Source organism: Myotis lucifugus, unplaced genomic scaffold (assembly GCF_000147115.1).
Source record: "Myotis lucifugus unplaced genomic scaffold, Myoluc2.0 scaffold_91, whole genome shotgun sequence".
NCBI lineage: Eukaryota > Metazoa > Chordata > Mammalia > Chiroptera > Vespertilionidae > Myotis > Myotis lucifugus.
Genome location: NW_005871139.1, coordinates 2,335,595 through 2,348,889, shown reverse-complemented (window position 1 = coordinate 2,348,889; position 13,295 = coordinate 2,335,595). Strand labels below are relative to the sequence as shown.

Genomic DNA, 13,295 nt, shown 5'->3' with positions numbered 1-13,295 from the left:
ATAGGAAGGGGAACCAAAATGGAGTGAAGGGTTACAGGGCTCAACCTGAACTTTGTACAGAGATTGATTCTACGCTGCCTTGAGATTCATGTTAGACTCTGAAGAATCCGAGTTACGGGGAACAAGAAAGGCACAAAAATGGAGCTGTGGCAGGGAGTGTCTGGGAGCATCAACATCTTCCTCTCAAGGGGAGGGTCTAAAAGGCCATCTTTTTGGTGTCATTACTGTATTATTCACTGGACTCTGAGAAGGGTCACTAACCAAAACCTGAGCTGCAATTTCTTGTTCCAACTGAGAAGATAAAATGTGACTAACAGTATCTCCTTTCCAGGACTCTTAGACTCCCGAAGAGCAATTAGCAGCATGGCTCCAATCTAGGGTTCTTTTTTTTTTTAAAATATATTTTATTGATTTTTTTACAGGGAGGAAGGGAGAGGGATAGAGAGTTAGAAACATTGATCAGCTGCCTCCTGCATACCCCCTATTGGGGATGTGCCTGCAGCCAAGGTACATGCCCTTGACCGGAATCGCACCTGGGACCCTTCAGTCCGAAGGCCGACGCTCTATCCACTGAGCCAAACCGGTTAGGGCCAATCTGGGGTTCTTGAAGTCTTGGTTTTGCCAAGTGCTAGCAGTGTGACCGTGAGCAAGTCTTGGAGTATGTTTCTGGAACTGTTAAGTGAAAATAATAATAGTGCCTACTGCATACAGTGGTTGGGAGATAAAATTGGGCAGTGCCTGGCACACAGTAAGGGCTTAATAAAGGATAGCTATCATTGTTGTTAATGGTACTAAATACTGGAATGTTAATAGGATCCCATTTCCAGCCTCTTCCCAGGGATACTTCCCCACTAATATACTTTAGCTGCCCTCCTTAATGCCCACATTCCCCAAACACTGTACAACTCGGGGCTTCCTCTGGTCATCCTATGGGTACAGAACTAGCCCTGAAGACCTTTTCGGCCCGTAACTGTATGACATTTGTGACCAAAAGGTCCACGTCAGAATCTTACTATCCCCTTTACTTGATGATCCTGAAGGATAAGAGTTCTTTAGATAAGAAAAGATTATATAAACAGAGAACTTCTAGAACCTTCCCTAGGTAGTTTTGTTTTCCCAGAGGAGTCAGTCATCACAACCCCCTCCCCATTCCAAGAGAACTACATATAAGAAAACTAACATTTGCACAGAATTCCCAGGAGCCTTAGACATTTTCCTCCCCCCAAACTTTTTGTCCTAAGTCTCAGGCAATCATTCAGTGTCGGAACTGACATTCAAGCCCAGATCTGTGACTCCGGTGCTTTTTCCGCCTCTCCACAGCAACCAGCAGCAAGAACACACACACACACACACACACACACACACAGCTCATCCTTCTACATTTTGTTTGGGACAGCCTTGGGAAATCCCCATTGCCCAGGGAGCTGACTAGAGCTCCAGTCAGTCTGCGCTCCCTGGGGTAAGGCATTCCCCACTGGAGGCCTGAGGCAGTTATTGCAGTTTCCTTTGTGATGTGTCACTCTGCTCACAGAGATCCCCAGCAATCCCTCCCAAACAATCCCCTCCCCAACCCTCCCGTGAAACAGGCATCATGCCCTTCGAGGACTCAGGGGCTGGGCGCTTCACTGAAAAGAGGTCTCTTGCACATCTGGAGTCCTGGCTACTAAAAACCCTTGTTGGTTTGGGAGTCTTAACACGTACCCTATCCTTTCCCAATCCAGTTGGAGGTCAACGTCCAGGATGGAAGGGGGAGCAGGTAGAGTGGGCAATGCCTGCCCTGACGAGGGCAGGTATGGTCAACTCCTTGGAATTAGAAGCAAGGAGAGAGGAGGGAAGGCATGGTCCCTGCAGTTCCCACTAAGCCCAACCCTGACATCCCCTTGGTACCAGTCAGCAAGGAGGGGGATGACGCCTCTTTATTAAGATTAACACCAAGAAAAGCATTGAGAAGGAATACACAGAGGAGGAGGAAGGGCACACAAAGTCACCACTGGAGGAGATGGGAGGGAGGCACATCAGTTAAGAACCTCAGGACAGCCACATGCTCCATGCCCTGGTTATGGGGGGAAAGGGGGAAGGAGAGGGGAAAGCGCCATGACAGCCTGGGGCTCATAGAAGGGTCTGAAGCCCCCTGAACCTAACACCAGAGCCACAAGCCCTGCCCCTCAGGGCTCACATACTACTACACAAGTGGACACACATAACACACACAAGACATAATGGAGGCAAGACCGAGAGGCAGAGGGCAGGGACATATTGACAGGAAAAGGAACTGAAGTTAAGCGGGTGTAGCCAGGAGAGAGACAGTTTTTGGCTGTGGCCCCCAAAAGTCCCTCAAATGTCCCCTAAATCTGGGCTGTTGCTGAGCACCCCCAAGTCTCTGCCTGTGAACCGGCTCTTTGTTCTCTAAGTCCCAGCGAGTGGAAAAAGCAATTCCAGATGTAGTCAGCGACAAAGCAGGATCCGCTCTGCATGCAAAATCCTAGAGAGGTTGAGCTACTTTGTCTTCATGCACATTCACAGCCAGCTCCTCCCAGCCCAGGGGCCCTGGGAACCCCATTCTCCTAGATTTCTAGGGCTGCAGTTCCCTCCTCAAGCTTCCTTTACCAATCAGCAGCCGCAAAGATCTGTGAGGGGAGAGGCTTCTGCAGAGCGCCGAATATCTTGGATTTCAGCAGAAGGGGAAATTTTCTGTTGCCAGAACAGAATACCCCAATTCTTTAATTTCTAGGTAAATCGTTGGAGACGATTTGCCATAGTCCTGGATAAGTCCTTTTTCAGAATAGAAAAAGCAGAGTTTTATTTACACAATTCAGGGGTTCTCCTGTTGGCTGGGGTGGGGGCGGAAGGACAGGGGAGGGGATGGATGGGAGTCCAGAGATGAGCGCATCCTCTCCCGGAACCTCACCTTTCTGCAGTTTGCTACGTCTCTCGCTTGGTTAGGCAGAAAGAATTCTCGATGCTCCCAAAGTCCTTCACCCTATAAATCCTTCCTCAAGGAGTCTCTCTCTCTCTCTCTGCCTGATCCACAGAGCAGCGGTCGGAGTGAAGCGTGCTGCACCGCGCTTGTTCAGTCCACTCGCGTCATGCACTCGGAAACCCAACGCCAGCTCGGGAAAGCGGTGCCCCTGGGAGTCCCCTCACAGGGAGGCCTCGCCCTCCAGCTGCAGCAGGGTGATATCGGGGAGATCCAGGGACTCCACAAGTGGCCCGTCCCCCCCAAGGAGACCAGCGCAGGGGCTCTCGGCGCGCTCAAAGGGACTCGTGGGTGTGGAGGAGCGGGGCATTTCCTTTTCTTCATCGTCGTCCTCCTCCTCGTCCTCGGGGTCGCGATCCAGCAAACCGCTGTCCTCCATCCCAGGCGGAGGGGTCTCGGGCTCTTGGGGGGCGCCCGGGAAGCTCCCGTGGCCGCCGACCACGCCCAGGCCGCCCTGGCGGGGCGCAGTGGTCATGATCTGGCACATGGAGACGATGGCCCGCTGGTTGGCGCACACGTCGTCCGAGAGCACCTGGATGTGCGAGGCCTGCTCGTCCAGGGCCCCCCGCATGGCCCGCACGTCCTCAAACAGGGCCTGCAGCTGGGCCTTCAGGTGCTCCATGAGTTCCTTCATGCCGCCGTTGTACTCGCCGGAGATCACGTCCCCCACGGCCGGCACGGCGGACACCTCCAGAGGCGCCGGCAGGTCGCCGCCGTCCTTGGTCATGATCTCCAGCAGCCCGTCCTCCATGGGGTGGCAGAAGCGGTGGTGGCCGCTCTGGGGCAGGTCCAGCCCGGCCTCCCGAGCGGGGCGGAGGGAGGGGAGAGGTCCCCGGAGGGACGGGGAGGAGCCGAGGTGAGAGGCGGCTCCCGAGAGGGGCGGGGAGCCGACGTGAGAAGGTGAATCCGGGCGGAGGGCGCGGCAGGATCCGGGAGGCCCGGAAGAGCCCGCGGGACGGGGACCGGGACCGGGCGGCGTCCGTCCCGCTCACCCCGGGGCGAAAGCGCCTGCCCCGCCTCGCCTCTACGGCTGCGCCCGTGTCCGCGCGCCCTCTGGGCGACACGAGCAGCAAGTGCTCGCTGAGTCCCGGGGTCACAGAAGCGTTTGCGGAGGGGCCGGGGCGAGGCCGAGACCCGCGGCGGGTCGGGTTCGGGACTCCCCTCGGCTATTAACCGCGAGTGTGGCTGGAGCGGCAGGGGCGGGTCTCCCAGCCGCGGATGCTCCCGTTTCCAAGGCGACGCATGGCACGTCAATGACGTGTGTCTCCAAGGCAAGCAGGAAGTGGAGGAGAAAGGGGCGCGTGGCTGGGAAGCTGCAGTGGGCTCTGGTGTCTGAGCGAGCGGGTGGGGCGGGAGGGGAGAGGGCGCTGCAGTGGCCTCCGCTGAGGCTGGAAAGAGCGCGTGGCTGCAGTATTTGTTAGGAAAGCATGAGAGCAGTGCACTGCATACACCCGGGTCCGGAGAGGGGGTCCCTCCCCGCGTTGGGGTGCTAGACCCTGAGCGCGACTGCTTTGGTAGGCTTTTAACTTGCTCGAAATCCTTTCTCAGAGGATGGCGCTAGAGCCCAGTCTTGCTTCTCTGTCCTCCAGCGGTTGGCAGGAAAGCAGAGAGGGTAGAAAAGGGGACACGAATAGGTCCAGATTGGAGCTGGAGCGCGGCGGGGGGTAGGGGGGGGTGAGAGGGGGGTGTGGTGGGGGGCGCTGGAGCGGGCCCCGCCCAGCCTTGGCGGTGCAGAAGCGGGGAGGGCACCCCGGGGGAGGAGGGGCACCCTAGAGGTTTCCGCCTCTCGGGGTTCTGCAGTAAATCAGCCCTCTCGCTGTAGACAGCACAGGAACAGAGAACGGATGGGATTCCCTCCCGTGTGAGACCTAAACACTCCTACCCAGGGTACTGGGGATTTTTCCTGGATGGTGAGACAAAGTACTTGAGTTTTGAGAATGAAAGCTCAGTTAATTTGGTCTCTTCCGGACCCTCTATCGCCATCACGGAATCCCCGGCACCTAAAATAGTGCCTGGCACGTAGTGAGTGAATGCTAAATACCTTCGTTGAATGAATAACAAGAACTACTATGTCCCCTTCCTTCACCCATAACCCTCCAGCCCACACATAGCGGATTTAGGAGACCTGAATTCAATTTTGTTCCTGGCACTTAATTCAGAGACCTTGAATAAACTATTTTCCTGGTTTGTTAGGGGATTGGACTGGATAATTTTTAATATTATCTCTACTCTGAATAACTGCATCAGCTAACAGGTGAAAAGGAGAACTGTTGACAGTGTGTAGAAGGTGGATGTGTGTGTTGGGGGGCGGGAGGGGGGACACTGTGTGTGAAGATAATTCCCCCCTGGGCAGACCGGGTACCCAGGAAAAGGTACCTTTGTGACAACTCCTTTTCCTATTGAGGGGTGGAGCGGGAGGGATGAGGTAGGAAAAAAAAATCTGAATTTAACATATTTACAGATGACTTTAGATTGAAAAGCAAACAGCACCTGGGCAGCAGCATACTTACAAATTAGTAGATTAGAGAAGCCAAGTGATCAGAAACCAAAAATGAAGTTCACAAGAAGAAATAAATCTGGGGAGGAGAAACAAATTGTCTCACTCCCGGGCAAGGAAGAGCTGGGTGTGAGCATTCTGTATACCAGTGGTTCAAGGATAGCAAGTGTGTTACCTTGGTTTCCCTGGTTGCATATTCTAGTGATGAGAAGACTGGCACGGCCTGCAGGGTTTTCACCTGGGTCTGTTACTTCACATCTCTTGACCAGCACTTGACATGGATGATTTCATCTTGCCAGCTTCCTCACCCTTCAGGTGAATCCCTGCCTTCGATCTACTAGGAGTGACCCTGTCCCCAGGCTAGGGCCTACCATCTTAGCCTTAACCTGACATTAACCATGGCTAGATTATGCCATCATACAAGGCCCTTTGCCACTATTGTTGAGGGTACCATGTATGTCAAGGCTTTCAGGATAAGATAACATCATGCTGTCCAGAGGCACTAGCATGAAGCCCACTGGGAGTACAAGGGGTATGAGCCTCGAGAGAGGAAAAATTACTGGAGAAGCACGAAAGAACATGGGAAATAGGTGCAGAGATCAAGGCGTGTGGCTGATCCAGTCGAGCTCCAGGTCAGACATTTGAGAGCCAAGGGTAGGTGGGAACTGGGGGAGTGGACTAGTAGCAGAACTTGAAAATATGAGGAGACAATTGGTGCATCGGATTCACAACCAGATTATTTTAGGAATTCTAGGTGAAAGTGGGACAAGGGAGAATAGGAGAAGGGTTTAGTCTCAGGAAAATAAGGGGGATAGATGCAGAGAGTGAAGCAGAACCCCATTAAGCTTGCTGGGTTACAAGGCCAGGCCCGCTGGATACCAATGCCCTAAGGTTTATTGAGTGGGTCCACTCCCACGCAAAAGGGGGCTGAATGGGTACTCTGGCCATGTCATTGGAGTATTTACGCATACAAAGTATGCTATATAGCAAGGAAAAAAACCAACCTCTGCACACTCCTCTTCTGCTGTTTTTTTCTATCCTTTGGGAATCACCTTGCATTTCTAGTTCTTATTCCAGTCTCATGGGCCAAGCAGAAGAGACTCCATACTGCATAGACATAGGTCTCCATCCGGTACAACTAGTTCCAAATGTCACGTTCTCACGAAAATTAAGAGTCTTAGTAATCTCTACCATTTCCCTCTACCTGTTGTCTACCTTACCCCCAGTCTCGATTTTATATAATTTGTGTGATTTTTGCACTATAAATCCAGCAATCATGATGAAGGTGCTGGCTTAACTCATTTAGATCTATAATGCTGCATCTTAGGCCTCAATCCCAGACAATACTCCCCAAATTCAACTTTTATGAAGCTGAGTTGCCTTGGGGCCCAGTTCAGCATGATATCACATTCAAAAGAAACACAGGTAATAGCCAAAAAGAATTAAAAAGCAATTTAGATGTTTATTATAGTCTTTGGGAAAGTCCTACAGGGGTTTACATTCCTGGCATAGAGGCCAACATCTTAAACTTCTCTATTCATCTCACACATTATGGTGTAGCAGTCTGCCACTGTGTTTCTTTTTCCCCAAACACCCCCACGCTTTCTCTCAAGCCTGGCCCTTGTTTTTCACTCCCCCGCTCCCTTCACTTCTTGGATGTATTCTTTTTCTCTTCTGCAGGAAGAAACTCCTTGTCCTTGTTATAGTTCCTTTGATTCTGTCCCTCTTCCCCTGATCTGCACAGCTATCAATGACAGAGGGCCCTTCCTAGAGGGTAAGAAATATTGAGAGGCTAAGAATACTCATTGTTGTGGGTTTTGTCTGTTGCATATTAGACTAACTTTTCTCAGTATGAGAGGGTCATTTGCCTCTCATGTAGGTATGCCCATCTTTTTTGCTCATCTCCTTCACACTTATAAAGAGACATGGTCCTGATAGTTTGCAAGGACCCTGCACCCTTATGAGCCTCTGACTGGAGAGACTGTCCACAGTCTCGAGAGACTCTAGTGTCTCAGAGACTTGGTCAGGAGTTGAGCCACATACACACCCCTCACTTAAGGCTGGAGCTGGTCTTTCAGTTGCTTGCTCTGTGCCCTCAAACTACTTTTAGGAGTCCTCAAAGACACTTCCCACCCTCATTTCTTTCTCTTCCATGTTAACTTTACTCAGAACAAGAATTCCAGGGAACCTTCCACCCTCTCATGCCGTCTGATTTTCCACTGAAAATAACCTGTCGTTCCCATTAACCTGTTCTGCTGATGTTCGCCCTGTCTTCCCTGTCCGCATTGCCACTGCAATAGCTTCTCTTGTGTCAACACTTGCAGAGGCTCCTTCTCCTTTCAGTGCACGTTCAGTCATTTATCCTGTGCCATTCTGACTAGTTCCAGTCTAAGTGTCGTTGGGTAATTGGCCACATACATAGGCATCCAGACCCTGGTGCAGGGCCTCTTGCATACTCCATCCTCTTCATATATTTTTTGCCCCCAGAAAGTTGCCGGCATCCTCATCAGACATGAATAATGCTATACCAGTCCAGCCAGCATGGCTCAGTGGTTGAGCGTTGACCTATGAACCAGGAGATCACGGTTCAAGTCCCAGTCAGGGCACATGCCCAGGTTGTGGGCTTAAACCCCAGTGGGGAGCGTGTAGGAGGCAGCTGATCAATGATTCTCTCTCGTCATTGATGTTTCTATCTCTCCCTCTCCCTTCCTTTCTGAAATCAATAATAATATATTTAAAAATAATAATAATAATGCTACACCGTCTGAGAACACGCATAATTTCTGGTACCATGGGGAAATTTTGCTTGATAAATTGCCTCTCCCAGAGTATCAGTTCAATTTAGAGAAAATTATGTCTAGGTATCTGGGCAGGATATGGACTATGGTGTCTGCCACAGACTTCCCTTCCATTTAGGAATTTTTAGAAATTTAGCATTCCTCAGTACTGACTTGTTAGCTAGCTTCTGGGCCACTTCTCACCTGTCCGATCTTGAAGAAGTCTGGTAGTGTTTTAAAGTAGAAATTCACACAACACTTTGTAGATCTCACTCTTACTAATACATCTATGTATGCTCTCTCCATACCTCTCAGAGGCCCTAAAAATACATCAAAAGTGGTTTCTACCACGTCCCTTCTGCTATGAGGTGCTGTCCCCAAAATGTATATCTACATCTTCTAAGTGCTGCAGTGTAGTAAGGAAAAGGCCCTTTCTTCAACTTTTCCACCCAGACTCTGAAGCCTATGTTCCAAGAAGTCTTGCATGAAAACAGTTCTGTTTCCTGTGGGTCAGGCACCTATTCACAGTTTATAGGCACAATGCCTGCTTTGTTTGTTTGTTCATTGTCTTTCACTTTCCTACCTAAAGGCACAAGGATCTTCTGCACTCCAGAACTCCCTAGTCTCTTTACTTTGCTTTATTCTTTTCCACAACAATTATCAATGTCTGTTATAGTATATTTTTACTTGTTTGCTTATTGTCTTTTACCTCCAACTAGGGCATAAGATCCATTAGAGCAGTGGTTTGGCTTTGTTCACTGCCGTATCTCCAGCACGTAGAATAGTCCCAGGCACAATGGCTCAATGCATATTTGTTGAATGGATGGATGAATGAAGCCTGAGTCCATACCTAGAAAAAGAAACATTTTCTCTAAGGACATGTAGTCTGCAGAGCTCCAACTCTTCCTTATCTTAACAGTTTAGCTTTTTGTTTTTTTCAATCATCTACTTTGGTGATCTATGGCTTATGCTCACACAATTAAATGGCCCCTTTGGTGGCTTTTTATTTCAATAAAGGAATGCTTACTATAAAACACATGAAAGTCTCCACCTCTTACAAAATAGAAAGTAAAAACTCAAGGTCAGAGGACTGCATGCTCTCCCCTACCCTCAATGTTGTTTGAAATGGGTGATGCCAAGCCTGTATCCCCATCCTGTATGTCAGGGAGAAGAACTCCTGACTTATACTCTTATTCTATGAATCAGAAGTAGAAAGAGTCCTGAGTGATTGTGTGTTTTTCAAAATAAGAAGATTATCATAATTTCTGATGCCTACAGTTTCCTCTCTCATCCCTTTCCTCTTCCCTATTTCTATAAGCAAACTTCATGTTATCTATCTCATGCCTAGAGGATTTTAATGGTTTCCCTTTCAACCTTTCCTCTGCCCCCTCCCTTCTCTCTCCTCCCATGCATCCATCTCCTCATAGCAGTCAGAAGAATCTACCTAAAATTCAGATTTGAGTATTTTTTTTTAAAAGTATATATATATAATTGATTTCAGAGAGGAAAAGAGAGAGAGAGAGAGAGAGAGAGAGAGAGAGAGAGAGAGATCAATGATAAGAGAGTCATTGATCAGCTGCAGGAGGGATCGAGACTGCAACCTGGGCTTGTACCCTGACTGGAATCGAACCATGCCCTCCTGGTTCATAGGTCGATCGGTTCTCAACCACTGAGCCATGCCGGTGGGCAGATTTGAGTGTTTTTACAACCCAGCTTAAAATGTCCCAAAGGTTTCCCAGAGCCTCCAGCCTCATCTTTTTCACCCCTTTCTGCCTCACTATTTACCCTCTAAGATGCACAAATCTATTTGTAATTCCTATACCCCCAGCACACTTTCATGCCTCCGTACCTTTATTCATACTGTTCTCCATTTTAAAATGCTTCTTACCTTGGACCTTTATTAATTGTGAAATATGGTACAAATATATACAAGTAAATAAACATGCATGTACACCTGAAGTCCCCCCATTCCTATACCGAAATCAAAATCTTCTCCCTCCTATGGGTAAATTATCTTGATAATAATTTCTTAATTTTAAATAGTTTATCAAGCACATGTTTATAAATCCCTAAACAATATAGTATAATTTTGTCTGGTTTTGAATATTATATAGATAGCATCACAATGCATTTATTATTTCAAACTTTATATGAATGGACACAGATTTATTGTTTTGTGTTTTGCTTCTTTTTCACATTATATTCATAAAAGTCATCAATGTTGTTTGGGTAACTGTGCTTGTTTATTTTCGTTGTTCTACTGTATTTCATTGTATGAATATACTGCCATGTATTTATCTGCATTCTACTGTTGATGGATATTTCATCTGTTTTCAAATTTAGGTTATTACTAGCAATGCTGCCATGAATATTCTTGTACATGTCTTGTGGTGCAGAAATTTTTCCAAAGTTTATATAGTGTATGGATGGACTTGCTGAATCATAGGGTATGATTCCCTTCAGCTCTACTCAAGAATATCAAATTGTTTTCAAATGTGGTTATAATAATTTACACTTCATCAACAGGATAAACATTCTCATTACTTCACATTTTCTCCAACACTTAGTATTGTCAGACTTTTAATTATTAATTTATCTCTGACATAATCCCAAGTGCCTAGAACAGTGCCAGCTCATAATAAGAATGCATTACATATTTGTTAAATAAATAAATACTTATTAATTTCCAAGCATGGGAGTTTTCTAACTTGTTATATAACTTGTTTTAAATTGTTATATCATTTTGGTCTTTTTGTTATTGGTCAATAGTTTAAATTCAGTAGTTGAAGAACACTTCCTAGTCAATATCAACCTTTAGAAAGTTATTAAAACTTGCCCAATAGATAAGTTTTTGTTGATGTTTTTAACACCCTACCTAATAAAAGGGTAATATGCAAATTAACCATCACTCTGTCACAAAGATGGTGGCGCCCATAGCCACAAGATAGCGGCGCCCAGTTCTCTCAGCCCCGCTGGAGTCCCCCAGTCCTGGGGGGGGGTGGCTGCTGAGAGGGGGCAGTGCAAGTGGCCTGGCAGAATGCTTGCTTCGTTGCTGCAGTGATGAGGCAAGCATCCCACCCCGGCCGTGGAGAGCCTCTGGGCAGTGGGTTTGGAGTGGCCAGGCCCCACAGAGAGCAGAGAACCACGGGGAGTGGGCCTAAGCCGTCAGGGCTCCTGGATTGGCGAGGGCTCCCCTCAGGGCTCCCAGATTGGAGAGGGTGCAGGTCGGGCTGAAGGACCCACCCCCCGTGCACCAATTTCATGCACCGGGCCTCTAGTATATGATATGCATCATGAAAGAACGTTGTTTTGCATTTGTTGAATGCAAGGTTTAGATATTTCCATTAGTACATTTAAAACAAATTTATAAACTATTTATAAAAATCTTCTGTATCCTAAGTGATTTTGTTTACTTATATTACAAATTACTTAGAAGGGGTTATTGTAATCTTCCACTATGTTTGTGAATTTGTCTTTATAGTTATGATAACCTTTGCTGTATGTATCCTGGTGCTATACCAAATTTAACATTTTTCAGTATTGGGTGGTTTTCTTGTTCAGTAATAATGTTTTGCCTTATAGTTCATTTTTACTGATCTACACTAATAAAAGAGAAACATGGTAATTAGCGTACGGCCGCTACCCTTCCCATTGGCTAATCAGCATATTCTTATGCAAATTAACTGTCAGTCAAGATGGCGGCCGGCAGCCATGCACTGAAGCGAGCAGGGAGGCTTGCTTGCTTCAGTGACTGCGGACTCCAACGTTCCCCGCCTAACTTGCCGGCCTCTCAGCTGCAACTCTAAGCAACTATGTACTATGTTGCAAATAAGAAGCTAAACAAAACCCCAGAAACCAGCCGGACTGAAAGCCAGCCAGATGGCAACATTGTATCGATGTTTTCAGCAGCGAGGCCTCAGAGCTAAAGCTGGCCCAGAATAAAAAAAAAAAAAAGAAAACAAGGAGTGGTTGGGAGCTTCAGTCACTCGCCAGCCGGAAAACAGCCCTCAGCCCCTCACCCAGACTGGCCAGGCACCCCAGTGGGGACCCCCACCCTGATCCAGGACACCCTTCAGGGCAAACCAGCCGGCCCCCACCCATGCACCAGGCCTCTATTCTATATAGTAAAAGGGTAATATGCCTCCCGGCACCAGGATCAGCTTGACAGGGGGCAGCGCCCAAACCCCCTGATCGCCCTGCGGCTCTGTTCGTGACAGGGGAAGGCGCCCCAACCCCCTGATCAGCCCTGCCCTGTGCCTGATGGGGGGAGCTCCCCAATCCCCTGATTGCCCTGCAGCTCTGTGTTTGACAGGGTACAGCGTACCAACCCTCTGATCGGCCCTGCTCTGTGTGTGACAGGGTGCGGCGCCCCAACCACCACCCCGCCACAGGCCCTGCTCTGTGTGTGACAGGGTAGAGCCATAACCTCTCCATTGGCCCTGCCCCGAGTGTGACAGTGGCGGCGCCCCAACCCCCTGATCGGCCCTGCTCTGTGGGTGATAGAGGGTGGCGCCCCAACCCCCCTCCACGGGCCTTGCTCTGTGTGTGACAGGGTAGAGCCATAACCTCCCCTTTGGCCCTGCCCTGAGTGTGACAGGGTGCAGCGCCCCAACCCCCTGATCCGTCCTGCTCTGTGTGTGACAGGGGGCGGTGCCCCTACTCCCCTATCGGCCCTGCTCTGTGTGTGACAGGGTACGGAGCCCAACCCTCCTGATGGGCCCTGCTCTGTGAGTGACAGGGGGCAGCGCCCAACCTCTGATTGGCCCTTGCTCTGTGAGTTGACAGGGGGCAGCCGCCAAACCCCCTGATCGGCCTTGCATCTGTGAGGAACAGGGGCAGCCGCCCAGCCCCCTGAAGGGCCCTTGCTCTGAGAGTACAGGGGGGAGACCGCCACCCCTTGATCGGCTCTTCTCTGTGATAGAAGGGGGAAGCCCCAACCCCTTGTTGGCCCTGCTCTGTAGGAGAAAGGGGAGGCCCCAACCCCTATACGTCTTCCTCTGTGTTAGAGGAAGCTGCTAAACTCCCATCAGACTGCTTTAAGGTT

At 49.0% G+C, this 13,295-nt stretch overlaps 1 protein-coding gene across 1 annotated transcript; it reads right to left on the bottom strand.

The window, feature by feature from the left end:
• Positions 1-1,898: 1,898 nt before the first annotated feature.
• CCDC184 (coiled-coil domain containing 184) lies at positions 1,899-4,227 on the bottom strand. Its single transcript, XM_006091489.3, has one exon. It carries the CDS (start codon positions 3,726-3,728, stop codon positions 3,141-3,143), a length of 588 nt encoding a protein of 195 aa, XP_006091551.1. The 5' UTR covers positions 3,729-4,227; the 3' UTR covers positions 1,899-3,140.
• Between the last annotated feature and the right edge of the window lie 9,068 nt (positions 4,228-13,295).